Source organism: Phoenix dactylifera, chromosome 1 (assembly GCF_009389715.1).
Source record: "Phoenix dactylifera cultivar Barhee BC4 chromosome 1, palm_55x_up_171113_PBpolish2nd_filt_p, whole genome shotgun sequence".
NCBI lineage: Eukaryota > Viridiplantae > Streptophyta > Magnoliopsida > Arecales > Arecaceae > Phoenix > Phoenix dactylifera.
This window is the reverse complement of record NC_052392.1, coordinates 29,547,332-29,568,125: the sequence shown is the minus strand read 5'-3', so window position 1 is coordinate 29,568,125 and position 20,794 is coordinate 29,547,332. Positions and strand designations below refer to the sequence as shown.

Genomic DNA, 20,794 nt, shown 5'->3' with positions numbered 1-20,794 from the left:
ACATTTATGTTTTGAATTTCAAAATTTAGTGCACTATTATTTGAAGCCATGTTAAACAGTTAAACATACAAGGACTAAATCTTGTGAACCTTGTTCGTGCAAAGCCCAAATCAACATACATTTCATATAATAGCTTCTTTTGATGACTATAGTTCAATCAAATCAGAAAAATTCAAATACTTATTTTTCAAGAGATGGCAATGTCAAGTAAGATACTTACCAACTATTCTTAGGTTGATCTCAACCACTGAACTACTTGATCCAACACCCTCATTTTTACTTAGTTCAGAGTGTTTCAGAGATGCGTGTGCACATTTATGAATATACGTACATGCAATACCTCGGATAGAATAGCACGAAAAAGGAGTTGGTTTTTCACTCTTTAATCAAATGTGCCAGTGAACTGCGAGGCTCAACCATCTTTATTAATGCATCCATATATCTTATATTTTTGTGGGACACAGCCATCTATCTCCTGCATGTGTTTTTGTTCTTCCTTTGATTCCAAGTTTCCATCTATACCATTCCCACCAACCTATAAATACATGCATGGAAAGGCCCTCACGTACATGACAAAAGGATAGCACCCTAGTGCGAACTGCATGCTTGGAATTTCCCCTTGTAGATGAGTATCTGTAATACCCAGAAAAAAAAAAAATGGTGGACGGGCCGGCCCGAAAAGACCGGGCCCATCCACTTATTACGATCGTGCCTAGGGCACAATCGTGGGAGAAGAGACACCACAAAAAAAAAAAAGGGGGTGGGGCGGCGGCGTGAGGGGAGGCCGGTCGTCGGGGGAGGCGACTCGCCGGAGGGGATCGAGCGCCGGAGAGGATCGAGCACCGGAGAGGGAGATCCGGCCGGCCGCGGAGGGGGGGGGGGGGAAAGCCTTCCTCTTTCCTTCGGTGAAGACCCTCCATTTCTCCGCCGATTCCTCGCCGGAAAGGCCGCCGGAGCACCCATCGGACCGAGGTAAGCGTGGATCCTTTCTTTGCACTTCATTGCTTGGATTTTGGGTGGCTTTGGTGGGGATTTGGCCGGTGAGATCATCGAAGAAAGGTCCGAAACAGTGTACCCCTGTTCGGCTCCTCTCTTCCGGATTCCGTCGCCGCCGGCCGCCGGGATTGACTGAGATCCATGGCATATGAGGATTGTATCGGGACTGTGGGTTGGTCGAGAGGGATTTCTAGGGTTTTAGAGGGGATGGGAAGAGGTGGACCGAGATCACCTTCCTCGTGATCCCATCTCCTTTCCTTTCCCTCGTTGGTTGGCCGCCGGCCGACCACCGTCTCCGGTGGTGCCACAGTTGAGGGCCGTCACAGGCCGGCCGTCGTCGCCAAGGATGGGCACCTGGTGGCTGTGCCATCCTAATTCGAGAAGAGAAGGAGATGGATCGGCTTCCCTCATTTTGAGAAGGAGGAAGAGTTTTCTCTCTCCTCTCTTCTCTCTCCTAGGTTCTCTCTACTTGGATTATTTCTCTCTCCAGTTTCTCTCTCTAGATTGGAGTTTTCTCTCTCTAGTTTGATCCGAGGAGATCATTGTTTGTAAGGATTGCTGGATAGTCGTGGGTCAATGGAGGGTTTTGGGTTGTCAGGTACTCCGGATAATTTTTAATATTGATTTGGTTCTGTAGGGCAACAAACTGTTGGACAAAGAGACATTGAGTAAGGTTCTACGCACCCTAGCTAATTCGTAGATCACGGTGGTCTGTCTGGGTTGTCAGCAAAAAGTAAGATTCCTTGTACGCCAATCTTACATGATATAAAAATTTTGCACTATATATATGTTTGATATGCTATGATCCAGACAAAGCAAAAATAGTTTATATTAAATTATATTTTGGTCGTGTTGGCTTGTGATTGGAATTCTGATGGATGCATGTATGTGTATAACCTATATTTGCATAATTGGATTTATGGATGTGGTGGCATGGACTAACCATGTTATATTGATTGCCCTGTCACGGGCTGGAAACGTGACCATGGTTAGTCTAGGCCGGATAAAGTGGAAAAGGGAATGGATGTGTGTTTGTGAATTGATTAAATGAACAGGGACTTTGGGCTTATCTCGTTATTATTGATTGCCCCATCACAGGCTAGAAATGTGATATTATCGATTGCCCCGTCACAGGCCGGAAATGTGACACTATCGATTGCCCCATCACAGGCCGGAAATGTGATACTATTGATTGCCCCGTCACGGGCCGGAAACGTGACCGGGATGTAGCCCAAAGTCGGAAACATAATTGATCCGGATCAAGTTAACATGGAATAGGAAGAAAAAGCATTGAAAATAGTCATAGTGATTTATAAGCTATATATATACTATATCATTCTTATGTGGCCAGACTTTCATTGATGTTTGATGTATAATTATGGACTTTTATTGATGCTTGATGTTCATAATTATATCGATTATTTGAGTCTTATGGAAACTGTTTATGATTTCATGAAATGCGCATCGATTTGTCGTGGTTTTCGAATTCATATTATTATTGTGTTGGTATGGATGTGTAGGGATTCTTACTGGGCTGTAAAGCTCCTCTTCTTCTTTTTTTTTACCAGAGTTACATGATGCATTGATTTGGACGGGATGGGCGCAGAGTGCGAGTACCCGAGTCATTAGTTAGTTGGTTTGTTTATCTTTCTTTGATGTTGATGAACATTTGAAGATCTTGTAATTGAACTAATTTGTTTATCTGGTGTGGACATGTTGGATTTGTCTATTTAAATTACTAAATTAATTGTGGATTTATTGGAATTTTTGATAATCATAGGCCTTGCATGATCTTTAGGGCACTGCTCTAGGGCTCATGCGGCCGGTCGCGTGCCGGACCTGGGTGCTGGGTTCGGGGCGTGACAGAGTGGTATCAGAGCTTAAGGTTAAGGTATCCTAAGGTTTAGGTTCAGATGAGTGTGAGTGGGAAATTATGATAGAAAAACTATCAAAACCTTGGTTTATAAGCACTTGAGATTGTAACAGAGATATTATAATCTAAGGTTTAAGACCACTAAGGACTGTGGCCTTAGTAGCATTAAAGTTTGACGTTTAAGATAATTGGGGATAGTGACAAATCGAAATCTGAGTATATGTTTAAGATCACTAGGTATTGTGACAGAAATATATCATAGCTTAAGGTTATGATCACTTGAAATATGGCAATTAAATTCAGTGCTTAAGATGTAAGATCACTGGGCATTGTGATAAAATGTATGCATCGGATTTGGTTTTTGATGAGTGTGGAAGAAAAGTATAAATTGTCTTTGATCATGATAAGAGAGGTTTGACCTAAGATAAGTGTAGGAAGGTCAACAATGGCATATCGGTTATACCATGCTCATATATTATTTAAATGACTTGAAAGTTCAAACTTGATATAGGTTTTGATGTGATTGTAGTTTTGATTTTGTTGCTAATTATTAGAGTGAGATTTGTACGTAGATCTTCCATAGTATTGAAGTGAGCTAAGAAGATTTCATAATATTGAAAGAAATGTTCTTCGAAGTTGAATATATTGGTGAATCTATATGTGGTATTGGCATGTTTGGATATTGCAAATAGGTCTATTTCCTATGGATGTATTTGATTATTTTGAGGCCATAGAGTATGCATATTGATGGGAGAATTCTAATTATTTGAATTCTCATATTTGGATTGGGCTACTGGATTTTACTTATAATTGTAGAAGACTATTTGATGTGTTAATTTAAAACTCAAGCCTAGGTTTAAGATTTGAGCAGGGATCTTTTGTCATTGTTGATGAAGCCACTAATAAATGTCATATTGAGTAGAGACTTCGGTCATGAGATGCTTACATGAATTATCATATATAGCATTGTTGATGGATGTTAAGAATCTTGGTAAAGAAGGATTTGGAGGTTGATAGAGTTAATTCCTACTCATAGTGATATTGGCTCAACAGCTCTAACCCATTGAGTTTGAGGTAAATTCTGTTGGAAGGAAAAACAATGTAGATTTTCTAATTAAATTGCAAAGAGAATACAAGAATTACCCTCTTTAAATTAAACCTAGATATTTTGGATTCTAAAAAGGTTGTGGAGGTCACATAGTGACCTTAAACTTGACTAAAGGATCGGGGGTTAGTTATGGTATGTACACTCTATATAAATTGAGGACAAAAAGATCTAGAGGTTTGCTCTAGTTCTACTTGGAAATTTGAAATTTGGAGTTTCTTAGTCTCAATGCAAAGTGATACTTTAGTCAGAAATCATTTTGTGACTTTAGAGAATTAAATGAATTAAATCAGAGTGTGCAGCGGAAGTGTGGTGGTTTGACTTATTTTGAAACTGGTTAAGATCATTAATATTTGATCTAAAAGGCATTACGATGGAATATTGAGTTAGTTTCAGGAGAATGTTGTTGATTCTATGGATGATCTAAAGGTAGCTATGTAATTTTCACCAGTGGATTCTTCTATTGTTGATAACTTTTGAAAGAATCTTGGGCATATTATATTTAGCATTTACGGTTGATGATTCCTTGGTTGGTCTTAGACTTGGAATGTTTTAATATGGATCTCTTATTTGTTGGAATGATGTGGGAGAAAGAAAAGAAAAATGATTATAGAATATTAAGAGCATTTGATACTAAAGATTTCTCCTATTTCTGTCAAGCCAATTATGATCTCTGGGTAGAATCAAAAGAAATTAATTTCTTTGGGATATAATTATGGCATTTTAATCCAAGGTTGGGAGTTTGGAATTCTTTTGAAGGAGATCAAAAGAACTTACTACGTGTGGTAAATAGAAAGGATCAAGTTTTGAAATGCTGTGATTGTGTATGTCAAAATCTTGTGAGCAGGTACTCCGAGAGGGAGACTACTTGAGATCTCGAGGATGATATAACGGATGCATATTTTTAAAGTTTTAGGCTTCAAGTAAGTTAATTTCGAGGACGAAATTTTTTTAAGGGGAAGAGTATGTAATACCCAGAAAAAAAATGGTGGACGGGCCGGCCCGAAAAGACCGGGCCCATCCACTTATTACGATCGTGCCTAGGGCACGATCGTGGGAGAAGAGACACCACAAAAAAAAAGGGGGTGGGGCGGCGGCGTGAGGGGAGGCCGGTCGTCGGGGGAGGCGACTCGCCGGAGGGGATTGAGCGCCGGAGAGGATCGAGCGCCGGAGAGGGAGATCCGGCCGGCCGCGGAGGGGGGGGGGGAAGCCTTCCTCTTTCCTTCGGTGAAGACCCTCCATTTCTCCGCCGATTCCTCGCCGGAAAGGCCGCCGGAGCACCCATCGGACCGAGGTAAGCGTGGATCCTTTCTTTGCACTTCATTGCTTGGATTTTGGGTGGCTTTGGTGGGGATTTGGCCGGTGAGATCATCGAAGAAAGGTCCGAAACAGGGTACCCCTGTTCGGCTCCTCTCTTTCGGATTCCGTCGCCGCCGGCCGCCGGGATTGGCTGAGATCCATGGCATATGAGGATTGTATCGGGACTGTGGGTTGGTCGAGAGGGATTTCTAGGGTTTTAGAGGGGATGGGAAGAGGTGGACCGAGATCACCTTCCTCGTGATCCCATCTCCTTTCCTTTCCCTCGTTGGTTGGCCGCCGGCCGACCACCGTCTCCGGTGGTGCCACAGTTGAGGGCCGTCACAGGCCGGCCGTCGTCACCAAGGATGGGCACCTGGTGGCTGTGCCATTTTAATTCGAGAAGAGAAGGAGATGGATCGGCTTCCCTCATTTTGAGAAGGAGGAAGAGTTTTCTCTCTCCTCTCTTCTCTCTCCTAGGTTCTCTCTACTTGGATTATTTCTCTCTCCAGTTTCTCTCTCTAGATTGGAGTTTTCTCTCTCTAGTTTGATCCGAGGAGATCATTGTTTGTAAGGATTGCTGGATAGTCGTGGGTCAATGGAGGGTTTTGGGTTGTCAGATACTCCGGATAATTTTTAATATTGATTTGGTTCTGTAGGGCAACAAACTATTGGACAAAGAGACATTGAGCAAGGTTCTACGCACCCTAGCTAATTCGTAGATCACGGTGGTCTGTCTGGGTTGTCAGCAAAAAGTAAGATTCCTTGTATGCCAATCCTACATGATATAAAAATTTTGCACTATATATATGTTTGATATGCTATGATCCAGACAAAGCAAAAATAGTTTATATTAAATTATATTTTGGTCGTGTTGGCTTGTGATTGGAATTCTGATGGATGCATGTATGTGTATAACCTATATCTGCATAATTGGATTTATGAATGTGGTGGCATGGACTAACCATGTTATATTGATTGCCCTGTCACGGGCTGGAAACGTGACCATGGTTAGTCTAGGCCGGATAAAGTGGAAAAGGGAATGGATGTGTGTTTGTGAATTGATTAAATGAACAGGGACTTTGGGCTTATCTCGTTATTATTGATTGCCCCATCACAGGCTGGAAATGTGATATTATCGATTGCCCGGTCACAGGCCGGAAATGTGACACTATCGATTGCCCCATCACAGGCCGGAAATGTGATACTATTGATTGCTCCGTCACGGGCCGGAAACGTAACCGGGATGTAGCCCAAAGTCGGAAACATAATTGATCCGGATCAAGTTAACATGGAATAGGAAGAAAAAGCATTGAAAATAGTCATAGTGATTTATAAGCTATATATATATTATATCATTCTTATGTGGCCAGACTTTCATTGATGTTTGATGTATAATTATGGACTTTTATTGATGCTTGATGTTCATAATTATATCGATTATTTGAGTCTTATGGAAACTGTTTATGATTTCATGAAATGCGCATCGATTTGTCGTGGTTTTCGAATTCATATTATTATTGTGTTGGTATGGATGTGTAGGAATTCTTACTGGGCTGTAAAGCTCACCCCCTCTTCTTCTTTTTCTTTACCAGAGTTACATGATGCATTGATTTGGACGGGATGGGCGCAGAGTGCGAGTACCCGAGTCATTAGTTAGTTGGTTTGTTTATCTTTCTTTGATGTTGATGAACATTTGAAGATCTTGTAATTGAACTAATTTGTTTATCTGGCGTGGACATGTTGGATTTGTCTATTTGAATTACTAAATTAATTGTGAATTTATTGGAATTTTTGATAATCATAGGCCTTGCATGATCTTTAGGGCACTGCTCTAGGGCTCATGCGGCCGGTCGTGTGCCGGACCCGGGTGCTGGGTTCGGGGCGTGACAGTATCCCTACGTGAAAACTATATATATATATAACAATAAGAAAAAAGAAGCAGAGCAAGTGGTTTCTTTCTTCTTCTTCTTCTTCTTCTTCATTTTATTTCTATATCTTTTCTTTGAGCAAATGAAGGTGAGAAAGATGGATGTGCTCAAACAGGTGTTAGCCCATGCTTCATTGCAGCTCTCCACACAACATCGATCTGATCCACATCGATGGCGCCGACCTCGTGATGGCTCCAGCCTTCCAAGCAATGGACCACACCTCCAGAATGACAGGCATGCACCACACCTCGCTCCATTGCGTGCTGTTCCATTGCCCCATAAGGCAAACAAGGAGAGAAGATCCATCGGTACTCAGAAACGAGCTAAAAACTGGACTAAATTTGAGAGCTGATCAAACATATGATGAAGCTTGGTATTTTACCTCACACGTTCCCAGGCCTTGGACATCCTGGGGAAGCCTCATGGCCGCCAGCTTCCCGTAGGTGCAGTCTTTTCTGAAGTTAATGATTGGAGGGACGACAAATTGGTGGAAGTGTGTGCCTGACGGCGCACAACGCTGCTCCCTTGCCGACAGCCACTTGCCCACTATCCATGTCTGGATTGTAGCTATAGTTAGTTCGGTCATTCTTTGGTAACGGCTTAATTTGTGTACAAAATTCTAACAAAGTCATATAACCATAACTATATGGCCTTAACTAATTCTCCTTGCTTGTGCGAATTCTTTGAAAAGGAGGATGGGGGACTGAATTCTTGGATGATAAAGAGGACTGATGCTATTAGACTACACACATCTTAAGTAAGTAATCAATCTTATATCATTCCTTGACTCATAATGCCTTGGTCTATATATAGTTACTCTCTGCTTATACCTTGCAGTTTTGCGCTGCTTCGCACTTGGTGACCTGCACAAGATAGTGTTGACACTCTGGAGAGGCTTCCTTTTGAATTTTCAGGAATCTTTCAGGTGACAGTGTGAGCATCTATGGAGAAAATTCAATTTACTCTCAGGCCAGAAGCATAATTGTAATAATCAAAATTGTGTAATAGAGGGGGTAAATTAAGGATCATAAGGTATTTATTGCACAGGCTTACCAAGACTCGAATCTTTTTCCTGCAAAGGTACAGTGCAATTGCTCGTCCAAGCTTAGATGTAGCCCCCGTCAAGAAAACTTCTGTCACATCCTTTGGAATTTTATTAAGGATCACAGCTGCTGTCAAGGTGTTTCCATGGACAACTCTCACTTTTAGATTTGGGTGTTTGTTTACGAATAGTGTTCCTCCCCCGTTGAGTGCTTCATTCTAACAAGAAGAAAAAGAGGTGTTTCAGTGTTTTTCAGTTTCAATAAAGTAATGGTTTTTCAGATCCTGATCATTCATGTCTAGCTATCTTCATTAAAAAGTGCAGTGAAACAAGACCCAGGTTGGAAAAACTCCTAGCAGCACCAATTAACCTAGATACTAATTTAGAAATATTTTACATATAGGAAAACAGCATATTCAAGACTTCAACATCCTTAAAAATGCTCAAAATAATTTCTGGACAAGGATTTAAATGCAAAGGAAAGTGACCATTTTATCTCCAGAAATTGCATGAAAGAAAATCAGAACGTGGAAAAATTACTGCAAGGAAAAATGATTAGAGTGCTGCCTGTTGGCTGTTGCCATTGCTTGTTTTTTTTTTTTATGAGATCATATGTAAGAAATGCTCTGGTCATTTCTTAAAGTTCAAGCAAGGTTTCTATATTTCTTCCCTTTGCATCTTTTCTTATTTCTAGTGATGAGATGATAAAGCTAAGCGAAACATGGCATGAAAATCAGCAGACATATATAAAAGTCATCAACACTTTTGGGAGCAGATCTTGCTAAAGATATTTACTTCCATTGCCTCTAACATATTTTCAAGCCAGTAGCCAGTACTTAGGCCAAATTGGTAAACAAATTTTGCAAATTATAGACTTTCAAATCGAAATTGAACTTATTACTCAATGCAAGAAAGCTGACTTTGAAATAAATCACATCAATTTTCCATTTAGATTTTCATTGAAATAACAACTGCCATCGGAAATGGGCCCCCCCTATTAATATCACGGTATATGAAGCCTAGCACCATAGTGACCTAATAAGCAAGTAGGTCATATCCAGTCCAAATCATAGACTATAAATTAAATCAACCAGCTAACCTAATTCTGTGTCATGTTGTTGTTTCTTGTAGAAAAGCGGTTGTTTCTGTTGAGTTAATATTCTAACATAAGCAGCAAGCTCTCTTCATGAAATGGTAGCTAGGTCTAGTGTTCTCTTAACCACTCCAAGCCCCATTCATCCAAACCTCATGTCCCCTCATGGCTTAACAAAAAAAGTCTTCAGCACTTCATTTCCCTGTGATCATCCTAATTAGCTACCGCCAAGGAACTAAGGACCAAACCTCTCCATGATAACTGTAATTATAATTACTGAAAATGTGTTTGGTGATAAAAACAAACCAAAAGCAACTTAACCCAAGTTTAAAACCTTAAAAGACATTCAGTGCCTAGTGTGTTCTTCAATACCAAGGGAATTCTGCAGAGCAGACTAACCTTATTCAATGCTGCAAGGCTGAGGACCTTGACTCCCATCTTGTCTGCCCTCAAGATTGCTAGCTCGATCTGGTCATTGATGCCATTTTTAGCAGGTGGCAAGAAATACTGCAAAAGAACAAATGAGAACTAACCAATTAATACTTCACAGGCAATTACCATGCGAGTAATCAAAGAAAAAGGAAGAACAAATGAATCAACAACCACCTGAAACCCATATCTTGGGACTACCCATGTTTGGTGAAGTCGGCCCCTCAGGTTGTAGAAGGTGACCAAGAAGGTCTTAGACCAAGCCCACATTAAGAGCATTATTAAAAAAAAAACAGGCCACAGTGGCAACATGAAAAGCTTGGTGACAAGTGGTTCTGAGCTAGCTGATCGAGATATAAAGGGTGCATGCATGGAAGATTTCACATCAATGACATGGGCGAGGAAGACAAAGTCAGGGACCTGCTTACTTTTTCCTGCATTAGAACAAATCAGAGTAGATCAGTTTGCATGAATCCATAGCAATCGAACTAACATGAACTTTACCTTCTTTCAGGAAAGCATATCTAGAAAGTTTCTCTAACCTTGACATTAACCAACAAGCAATGTTGTAGCTATTCTGAGCGAACGCTATCTATTGGAATAGTTACATTATGAAGGTTCATATCCTTTCAAGAAAAAATAAACACCAATTTTCATCATCATATTATGCGGCAGCCTAATTCCTTTAATACAGAACAAAATACTTTAGTCTTTCAAGTTGCTACTTTTCAAGAAAAATAGCATGAAACAACAAGAATTTAAGACTTTAGGCACAATCCATTTTTTGTCATGTGATTCCAGAAATAGCTGTTATTACCCCTTATTCTTCCAACATAAATGCATTCCTTTCATTTCCCAGCTTCTCATCATTCAGCCAAAATGCCAGAACTTATCGAACCTATATGACCTTCTTCCTTACTGAAGTTCAGTTGGAATGAAAGGATACACTTGTGACTTGTCTTTTTACAACAAGGAAGATTGTCCAAATATATAAAGCCAGTAAAGCAATCCAAGTATACATGGGATCTGTATCTTGGACACCTGCAATTAATTTGCCGTGTCTATTTTTGGTAAGAGCCAGTTGAACAAGGAAAAGGGCCATGGCCCCGATTGCAGAAATTAATGGTCTATAACAAGTTGTCTCAGGGAACCCATGATAGCAGATGGATTAATCAGTGAGATTGATGTATCAGCTACTTTAATTGATGCTATCGAAGAAGAATGAAGAAAGACCTAACTGCCTAATTCAATGGCATTCGTCCCTTTAAAATTGAACAACTGGCCGGTTAAAAAACTTGATAATCCATAAAAATGTCGAACCCATACGAACAATGGTATTCAAGAATTATGTCATAATTTCTCAGTTAATCAGCTAGATGTCTCTGTACTTCGTTGTTAATGAGAGCAACCTGTTACTCCAATGTTGGGTGGTCTCTCCTTCCCCTCCCTGGGAAAATTCAAAAGTTGGCAATTTGGAATCTAAAGCCTAGTCTATGATCTATATATATATATATATATATATATATATATATATTATAATTATATATAATTATATCTTATATATAATTATATATTATATGTAATTATATTATATATATCATAATTTACCATAAATAATGATTTATATGGTTGAAAAATACATGCCCAACCCACCGGCACAAAGTAAACATACTCACTCACCTGAGCTTATCTCCTTCTGCAACTCCCATGACTTGCTACTGAGTGTTCTTCCAAACACATCAAAAATAGGCATGAAAAGGCAGAAATTGGAGGTCTTTTCTATGTGATGTAAGCTGTGGTATCTGCAAGCAAACAAATACACCACTTAGTGTTGTTTGAAAAATACAAAAATCAATACGCAATAAGCTCTGAGCCTCGAGTATGAAATTTTGGATGATTAAAAGATGTCCTTCTACTTTCTTTTAGATAGCTGTCGGCCTCTTAAGCAGAAAAGTAAGTTTCCTTTGATGTTAAATTTTGAATTCAATGACGTAAGAAGGTCCTCGGAAGCTGAAATGAGTTGATGGCTTCTCTTATCTTTGCATAAAAGTGATGACATAAGTAGGCAAGATGCCAAACAAAATAACTTGTGTGGCCTGCATGCGGTCCTCTTGTGAAATTCCTCAACGTCTTTAAAGGTGAAAAAGGCCTTAAGAAAACCATGACACGCCTATAAGAAAATGAGGAAACCTTGTTTCACATTCACCAAGTAAAGGAAGAAAAAGAAATTAGAAAGGTTGGTCATCATCAAGTCAAATCCAACCAGTTAAAAAATCAGTCAGGAATCCAGTGAGGCCAACTTTGGCTTGACATAATTACTGATTGCCCTAAAGGCAGTTGCAAATCCAAATCATCAATTAAGAGAATTAAAAAATGTTTACCACCAAGAAGGAAATTAGCCCTCCCAACTAAACGTACTTCTCCAAACGCATTTGTCTTTGCTCTCCCAGCCCTGAGAACCTTTACAGCCTGGTTACATGGCTTCAAAGTACCAGTTCCTTGTGAACCGCACCAATTCCATGAATTAGACCAACTATCTTGTGGCACATGGCATACTACCAGCTTATAGAGAATTTTTGGTTTCGGGTTGAAAGCGTACGTAGCATGGGAGGGAGTACTGAATCTATGATGGATGTTGTGGCAATTTAACCACGTAATGTGCTTGTAACTTTTTTGATGTTGTTTCTTTCTATAACCTCTATCTATGTATCTGTGTAAATCTCCGAGCTTCTAACATCTTCTTACTTTCTACTATCTAATAAAATATGCAAGGTGGTTCATCCTCCCTTATCATTATATATATATAAGAGTATGTCTAGGTTCCTGAACATGAAAAGTGCCATTAATTCTTCTTCTTCTTTCTTTTTTTTTGAGAAAATTAGTGGGAGCAGAACCAATTATTTCATAGTAGTGATCGAAATTCCTCATGATAAAAGCGGGATCTAACAAGCAAGCTACTGGACCAGTCCAGTTGATGGAGGTTAACTCAACATGATTCATATTTTGAGCTTTTTTTTTTTAAAGACAAGCATGTAATTATTTTCAAGAACAATAAGCATGCAACGATACTTGGATTATTTAACAATACACTTTTGTCATCGTGTATGTGTACATGCATTTCTATGCATATATATGGACTAGAAGACCACTTACGTAGGGGTGTAAATCAGGTATCTGAGAAAAGGAAGGGCCTCAAACAAGCCATGAGAGAACACCTCCACATTGCTGTACCCCATGCACCTCAGGGAGTCGAAGACGAGAATGTAGCCATACATCAAGCAAACAGAGCCGGATCCCATTAAGAAGGCTCCAAGAAGTGGGGCACCCATCACCACACAAAGCATTAGGTGCTCCAAAGGAGTACCCAATCCAGCTTGGCCAAAGGGAGAAAAAGACAGTAAGCCACAAAGCTAAGCATCATTGCATAGTATTTATTGGTAAAAACAGGACTGTGGTAGGAGGGGAAAGCAAACACACACACACAGATATATATATATATATATATATATATATATATATATATATATATATATATATATATATATATATTGTAAATCGGATGTTTTAAGCTAATCGAGAATAGATGCATCCATGGGAATCAGAAAATGAAATATTAAAAAAGAACTGAACAGGAAGATTAAAAGCAAAACAATTTAAAGAAAAACTGGAAGCTTTGTTGCCTCATATTGCACCTGTGAAGGGCTGGGGCACCATAGAGGAATGGTGTAATGAGTGGTAGTTGGCGAAGAGATAGCCTGTGTGGAAGCACCTATGCACCCAATAGAACAAGGGCTCTGAGAGCCCCACATGGAATAACAAAGCAACAATGCACCCTCTGAAGTCCCAGAATGGGAGGTCTCGTAAAGATGGGACAAAGCAAAATGCCATGGCTCCAATGAGAACTTGGAGGATAAGGAAATTGTCCCTGAAGCAAGAAGGAAAAATAAACTTAATATCCAGTGACATCCAAATATTCGTATACTTAGCCCCGTTTGGAGAGCTGTTGGTTGTAAAGCTTTTAGAAGTAAAGCTTTTGAAAGTAGAGCTTTTTGAAGTAGAGCTTTTATAAAAAAACTGTTTGTTGTTTAGTAACTATATTTCTAGAGTGCTGTGCCACTTTAACATTTGTTTGGTAAACAAACTAACAAAGTACTTTTAGTATGATAAAATGACCATAAAAGATATTGCATAAAATTATATAATAGAGCATAATAAAATATAATATATATGGATACATAAATATATAATATAGTATAATATTACTGTAATGTAATATAATATTATAATAATATAGTAATATAATATTATATACTAGAGCATAATAATTTAATATAATATTAAATTATTTAACATAACATATCAATGTATTATGAAATAATGTAATATAATATTATATTTATAGTATAATACAATAATAAAGATATATAATATTATAATTATTAGTGTAAATTAATTTTTCATAATATAATAAATTTCGTAGCTATGTGATAAAATTGGTTAAACAATTATTAAAGAGACATTTTGTATAATTGTTATATTTTATCACGAATATTTTGGTCAAAAAATAGCTTCTCGATTGGGCCTAAAAGTGCTTTTTAGGAGAAGCTCCACCTAAAAGTGCTTTTTCGGAAAGCTCCAAAATGGAGCTTCTCCTAAAAAGCTGATTTTAGCTTTCTGGAAAAACTAAAATAGTTTTCCGAAATTTTTACCAAACACCTCTATTTCATCTAAAAGTACTTTTGGAGGGTTAGAAAGTGCTTTTGGCCCTCTAAAAGCTTCTCTAAACGGGGCCTTAGGTGATGTGATATGTCTGGGAGTCTACCAGTTCGACTCCTTGTCGATTTGCTTGAAGTCGATGCCGTCTAGGATCACTCGCCGCCTCCAAGTGAGGAAGAGCATGTTGCTGAAGGAGGTCCAGAGGAGGTATATGAGCCCCCTGAGGCCGGAGAGGATTAGAAGGTGAAGACACCAATTATTTGATGTTCCATTGCCCCATGAATACAGAGCCTTGGTTACAAGAGGCCCATATAAGAGATACTGCACCAAACCAACAAAAAAAAAAAAAATCATGCATGGTTAGATGAGCCTCTGCCATATCTTACTAAGGTCCTGAGGAAGGATAAATAGAAGAAAACCAGGGGAGAGCAAATGAGTAAAGTGTGGAGCAAAATTGGAGAGATGAGTGTTGGAAGAAGTCAGGTTGCATGCCTTGTAGGCACCCAAGTATCCCCAAGGCCAGGAAGACAAGGGAGCAGCCATTTCCTCTCACCACCTCAGAGGAGAGAGAGAACTTGAGATGGGGAATCGGAGCTTGACAAAGATAAAGGATGCCCCCTCTCTCCTACTATTTATAAGGAAGGAGCGAGGAGATGAGGGCTAAAAAAATCATAACGTAGTTAGATGGCCGTTGTCATGTGGAAAGGGAAGGGTTTGGCAAACAATTAAAACAAAACAAAACAAAAACGACCTAACTTGACCTACCTAATAAATGTGCTATGTGGGTCAGATTGAACTACCTATTTAATAAATAGATCTAATTCAGATTTAAAATTTTAACTTATTTAATAAATAGATCGGATTCGGATTTATAAATTTTTGATCCAACCACATCCAACTCGATTTGTATTTGATCCAACCCCATTGCCACCCCTATTTTTAATCGAGCTTTGGTCTGAACTTATTGAAAATTTAATATTTTCTTTGGCCAAGCCCCACTAAAGATCAACTCTAATTGGACTCTACCTCTCAGAGCTTGTGGTACAACGTGGTTCACAAGGAGCTCGGAATCTAATTCGGCTATTATAAATGGATAAGTAAACTAGAATACAGCACGTGCGACATATGTATATGAAAAGAAAAGAACATCAATATTTTCTAATCAAAATTTTCATGTTAAATGGTGGAAAATCTTTTATTTTATGAATTATTAAAGTAAAAAAAATTAATATTTTTTATTCAATATCTTTATAGCAAGAAAGACAACTATTATAATATTCATTTTTATTGTCAAATATTTTTAATAGTGGAGAAAAAAGCACACATATAGTCCAAAACGTGATTGAAGGTTTCATGAATTGAGAAACTTGAATTAGGTAAATTGTAAGTTGTTGGTTGTAACAATCCAAGAACTTATCGAAAAAAGCTAATCATAATATATTGTTCGGCAACTGCATTTATAGATCTTCATGCATCTACATGCCATCTTTTTTGCTCTGCACCAGCACTCACTTGTCAAAACTTGGAAGTTGGCTTATATGTTAGCTTGGAACTATAAATAAATTTAATCATGAAAGCAAAATCCAACAATTTCACATGACATATATGAGGACCTGTGCATATGTATATTTAGTCTCACATCGGCTATATATTGCATAGATCTTGGGTGCCTGTATAGAATCAAAAAATCTAAATAATACCTTCTGGCTAATTTTTTTGGATAATATCATGGGCTGCGACAAATAATATTAGAGCAGACTCGACCTAAGGCCCATATAAATTATGGAACACTGCAGCATGGGCCCATTAGGGTTGACCATGGGCCGATCATAGTGTTAGTGATTGGATTTATGGTACTTATGAATAGATTTATATGGATTTGGACTTTTAGTTTGGCAAGAACATTGGAGTTTAAACGAAAGAATGTACTAGGTAGATCTTGGGCATTTATATAGGACCATATAATCCAAAAATTATCTTCTCGCTTGCTTTGTTTGGATAAGATCTGAATTGTGAGAAATGGTATCGGAGCAAACCTGACCTATGACCTATGTGAACTAGAGGACATTGCACATAGATTTATTTGGGTCGACTATAGCTGATTGTAGTGCTTGTGATTGGATTTAAATGCATTCAGACTCTTAATTTGGCGAGGATCTAGGGCTTAAATAAGGAAAGTATATGAGAACCTATGCGGACGTGTGTTCTGTGAAAGCCCACGTTGGGTTGGGCCGGCCTCTGAGAAAGGACGGCCCAACACCTGAAAAGGGGGAGGGAGTTTCTCCCTCCCCTGTTCCGGAAAATCCTCCCTCTCCTCCCGAATCCACCGGAGAGGAGGATCCTAGGGTGATAAAAACCCTAGCAATCTCAGGCCGAGACCTCCTCCTCTTTCTAGGGCTTCCGTCGAGAGCCGTCCACACACACAAAAAAAAAGGGGGAAAAGAGATTGGGTTCTACCTTGCCGCGGGAAGGATCGGAGCTTTCGCCGTCGATCCGGTCGGGAGGACCTCGCCGGAGGCAAGGTGAGCATCTCCTCCTCCTCCTCCATCGCTTTTGGCCCCAGTTTCCTTGGGAATGTAGCCGGAAAGCCGCCAGGTTGATGGAGAAGCCGATGCCTTGTTCGGCCTTCTCCTCTCTCGTTCCGGCCGGCCGTCGCCGGGCGTGGCACCACCGGCACCGCCACAGGCCGACGACCAGGGGGCGTCGCCGGCCGTGGGCCACCAGCGGCCGATCCCCCTTCTCCCCTTTCCGACGGGAAGAAGGAAGAAGAGAGGAAGAGAGAGGGTCTTTCCCTCTCTTTCTCTTATTATATAACCCTTTTATTATATTATTTGTTTATTTGTTGTTTGGTTTCCTTTTACTCTTGGATCCGGGAAGATTATGGCCTTGAGGACTCTAGATAGTCTTGGGATGTTAGATCTTAGAAGACCCTTTAGAGGAATCAAACAGGGGTCCTAGATCATCATATATTTTTGATAAATTTTAATAATGACTTGATTTTGTAGGAGAACAATTTTTTGGACGAGAGGACGCTGAGCAGAGTCCTGTGCATTCCGGTTCATAGATCACCGTGAGGGCGGGTGATTAGTAGTCTGAGTTTTCAACAAGAGTAAGGATCCTTGTACGCCAATCCTGCATGATATAATATTTTTATGCTTAGATATGTATGATATGCTATGATCGAGACAAATCAAAAATAGTTTTATATTAAATTATATTTTGATCGTGTTGGCTTGTGATTGGTAGTATGATGGATGCATGCATGTGTATAACTTATACCTGCATAATTGAATTTATGGATGTGGTGGTATGGACTAACCATGTTATATTGATTGCCCTGTCACGGGCCGAAAACGTGATCATGGTTAGTCTAGGCCGGAAATAAAGTGGAAAAAGGGAATGGATGTGTGTTTGTGAATTGATTAAATGAACAGGGACTTTGGGCTTATCTCGTTATTATTGATTGCCCCAATCACAGGCTGGAAATGTGATATTATCGATTGCCCCGTCACAGGCTGGAAATGTGATACCATCGATTGCCCCGTCACAGGCTGGAAATGTGATACCATCGTTGCCCTGTCACAGGCCGGAAATGTGATACTATCGATTGCCCCGTTACGGGCCGGAAACGTGACCGGGATGTAGCCCAAAGTCGGAAAGATAATTGATCCGGATCAAGTTAACATGAAATGAAAAGAAAAAGCATTGAAAATAGTCATAGTGATTTATAAGCTATATATACTATATCATTCTTATGTGGCTGGACTTTCATTGATGTTTGACGTATAATTATGGGCTTCCATTGATGCTTGATGTACATAATTATATTGATTATTTGAGTCTTTTGGAAACTGCTTATGATTTCATGAAATGTGCATCGATTTGTCGTGGTTTTCAAATTCTTATTATTATTGTGTTGGTATGGATGTGTAGGAATTCTTACTGGGCTGTAAAGCTCACCCCCCTCTTCTTCTTTTTCTTTACCAGAGTTGCAGGATGCATAGATTTGGATGGGATGGGCGCAGAGTGCGAGTACCAGAGTTATTAGTTAGTTAGTTTGTTATCCTTCTTTGATGTCGATGAACATTTGAAGACTTTGTAATTGAACCAATTTGTTTATTTGGACATGTCGGATTTGTCTATTTGAATTATTAAATTAGCTGTGGATTTATTAGAATTTTTGTTAATCATAGGCCTTGCATGATCTTTAGGGCACTGCTCTAGGGCTCATGCGGCCGGTCGCGTGCCGGACCCGGGTGATGGGTTCGGGGCGTGACAGAGTGGTATCAGAGCTTAAGGTTAAGGTATCCTAGGGTTTAGGATCAGGTGAGAGTGAGTGGGGGAAGAATATTAAATGACTTACTAAAGTACCCCATAGATACATTTTCTTTGCAATCTTTAAATGTTAAAAGTAACTTGTGTAGGTTGATATGGCACGAGGGAGTGGACGTGGGCGTAATAGGAGGCCGACTCACTTTGCCGATGGCTCCGCTGCTTGGACGCCCTCCGAACAACAAGAAGGTGCTCCACCCTCGCCGACCAGGAGTATGCACCCGCAGGAACACCACGTCAACCCTGTTGGTAGTGCTCTGGAAGTGGGAACCCCGAAAACTCCAAGGACAGGAACCTCGGGTGAGCCTGGAATTCAGCCTAATGAACCACTGAGTGCTTCTCAGATGATGCAAACAATAATGCAACAACAAGCTACTTCCCGTTCAGATATGATGAGAATGATGGAGATGCAACAACGCTTCATGGAACAGCAGCAACAATTTATGCAGCAACAGTTACAACATCAGCAGCAACAGATGACTCCTCAGTACCTACAGGGGGCTACGAGTCGGCAGGAGCATCATGTTAGTTTGGCAGAATTTAAAAAGTTTGCACCTTCAGCTTTTAAAGGCACTTCTGACCCTTTAGAGGCTGAGACTTGGCTGAATGAAATGGAAAAGGTTTTCAATGCTCTGAGATGCCCTGATGAGGATAGGGTTACTTTTGCTACATTTATGCTGCTGGGAGAAGCGGATATTTGGTGGAATGTGGAAAGAGGAAAGATGGGATAGAACGCTACATCTTTGACTTGGGAAGGATTTAAGGAGCTTTTCCGTGACAAGTATATTCCTCAAAGCGTGAGACGGCAGAAATTTCGAGAGTTTACCCGGTTAGAGCAAGGGAATATGACGGTCGCAGAGTATGCTGCAAAGTTTGAAGAACTGGCTAGGTATGCCCCAGGACAGGTGGAGAATGAAAGAGAACGAGCTGAAAAGTTTGAAAGTGGTAGAGCCCGAATCAGACAACAGGTGTCTACCTTCGAGCTTTCTTCCTACAAGGATATGGTTAACAAAGCTTTGGTAGTTGAGAGGGGCTTAAATGACACTCAAGAAGAGAGGGAAAGAATTTTGAAAAAGAGGAACAGACAAGCTGAGCTACAAAATAAGCAGGGCAGAAATACTGAATTCAAGCCCAAGAAACAAACTACTGTGAATGATAAAACTCAGCACAAGGATACTGTAAAATGCTATAGATGTGGTGGCCCCCACTATCGAAGAGACTGTCACTGGTTTAATGGGAATTGTTTTTCATGTGGCCAACAGGGCCATAGGGCAGACACTTGTCCTAATCACAGAGAGCAACAAACTCGACAGGCATCTCAGCCTACTCAGGGAGCTCTAACCAACCAAGCAACTCAGAATGAACAACAACGAGGAGGACAGCAGAGGCCTAGAACTCAGGGGCGAGTCTATGCTCTTACACAACACGACGCCGACGCCTCTAACATCGTGGTGACAGGTACAATTGAAATCCCATCCACGAATGCCTATATTTTGATTGATCCTGGAGCTACTCATTCTTTTGTATCTACTGATTTTGTTGGAAGAAATAGTACATTGATTTCCTTGCCACTAGAGACTGAACTGTGTGTCTCCATCCCTAATGGAGATGTAATCTTAGTTAACTCTGTTTGCAAAGATTGTATCTTGAATATTGAAGGCAGGGAAATGAAAGTGGATTTACTAGTCCTAGGGATGAAGGATTTCGACATGATCCTTGGGATGGACTGGTTGGCAGCATATCATGCCACTGTTGACTGCTTCGAGAAAATAGTAAAATTTTAAATTTCGGATCAGCCAGAGTTTACTTTTAATGGCAACAGAATGTTACCTCCGCCAAAAGTAATTTCAGCCATACAGGCCAAGCGACTCCTTCGGAAAGGTGATGAAGGATTCTTAGCCATGGTAATGGGCACCCAGCTGGAAGAACTCAAACTAGAAGACATTCCTATTGTGAGAGAATTTCCTGATGTCTTTCCAGA

General features: G+C 40.0%; 2 protein-coding genes and 1 long non-coding RNA gene across 4 annotated transcripts; 2 read left to right on the top strand and 1 right to left on the bottom strand.

Annotated features, from left to right (window-relative positions):
• The first annotated feature begins 715 nt into the window (after positions 1-715).
• LOC120112339 lies at positions 716-2,754 on the top strand. The gene is made up of 3 exons (XR_005513845.1): positions 716-972; positions 1,634-1,729; positions 2,565-2,754. It is a non-coding gene; the product is annotated as an uncharacterized LOC120112339 (long non-coding RNA).
• Positions 2,755-7,182: 4,428 nt separating this feature from the next.
• On the bottom strand, positions 7,183-15,072 carry LOC103695662 (very-long-chain aldehyde decarbonylase GL1-1-like). Of its 2 annotated transcripts, none has more exons than XM_039131385.1 (11): positions 14,974-15,072; positions 14,588-14,802; positions 13,458-13,690; positions 12,919-13,175; positions 11,446-11,567; positions 9,943-10,199; positions 9,736-9,843; positions 8,255-8,461; positions 8,032-8,142; positions 7,584-7,757; positions 7,183-7,464 (listed from the first exon to the last, which is right to left on the bottom strand). In XM_039131385.1, exons 3-11 carry the CDS (start codon positions 13,572-13,574, stop codon positions 7,309-7,311), a joined length of 1,509 nt encoding a protein of 502 aa, XP_038987313.1. In that variant the 5' UTR covers positions 13,575-13,690; positions 14,588-14,802; positions 14,974-15,072; the 3' UTR covers positions 7,183-7,308. The 2 variants fall into 2 exon arrangements, with proteins under 2 accessions (XP_038987313.1, XP_038987308.1); XM_039131380.1 differs by having other exon boundaries at positions 12,919-13,138.
• A 4,586-nt stretch (positions 15,073-19,658) lies between these two features.
• On the top strand, positions 19,659-20,597 carry LOC120111844. Its single transcript, XM_039129808.1, has one exon. The coding sequence runs from the start codon at positions 19,659-19,661 to the stop codon at positions 20,595-20,597; it is 939 nt and encodes a 312-aa protein (XP_038985736.1).
• Positions 20,598-20,794: the final 197 nt, after the last annotated feature.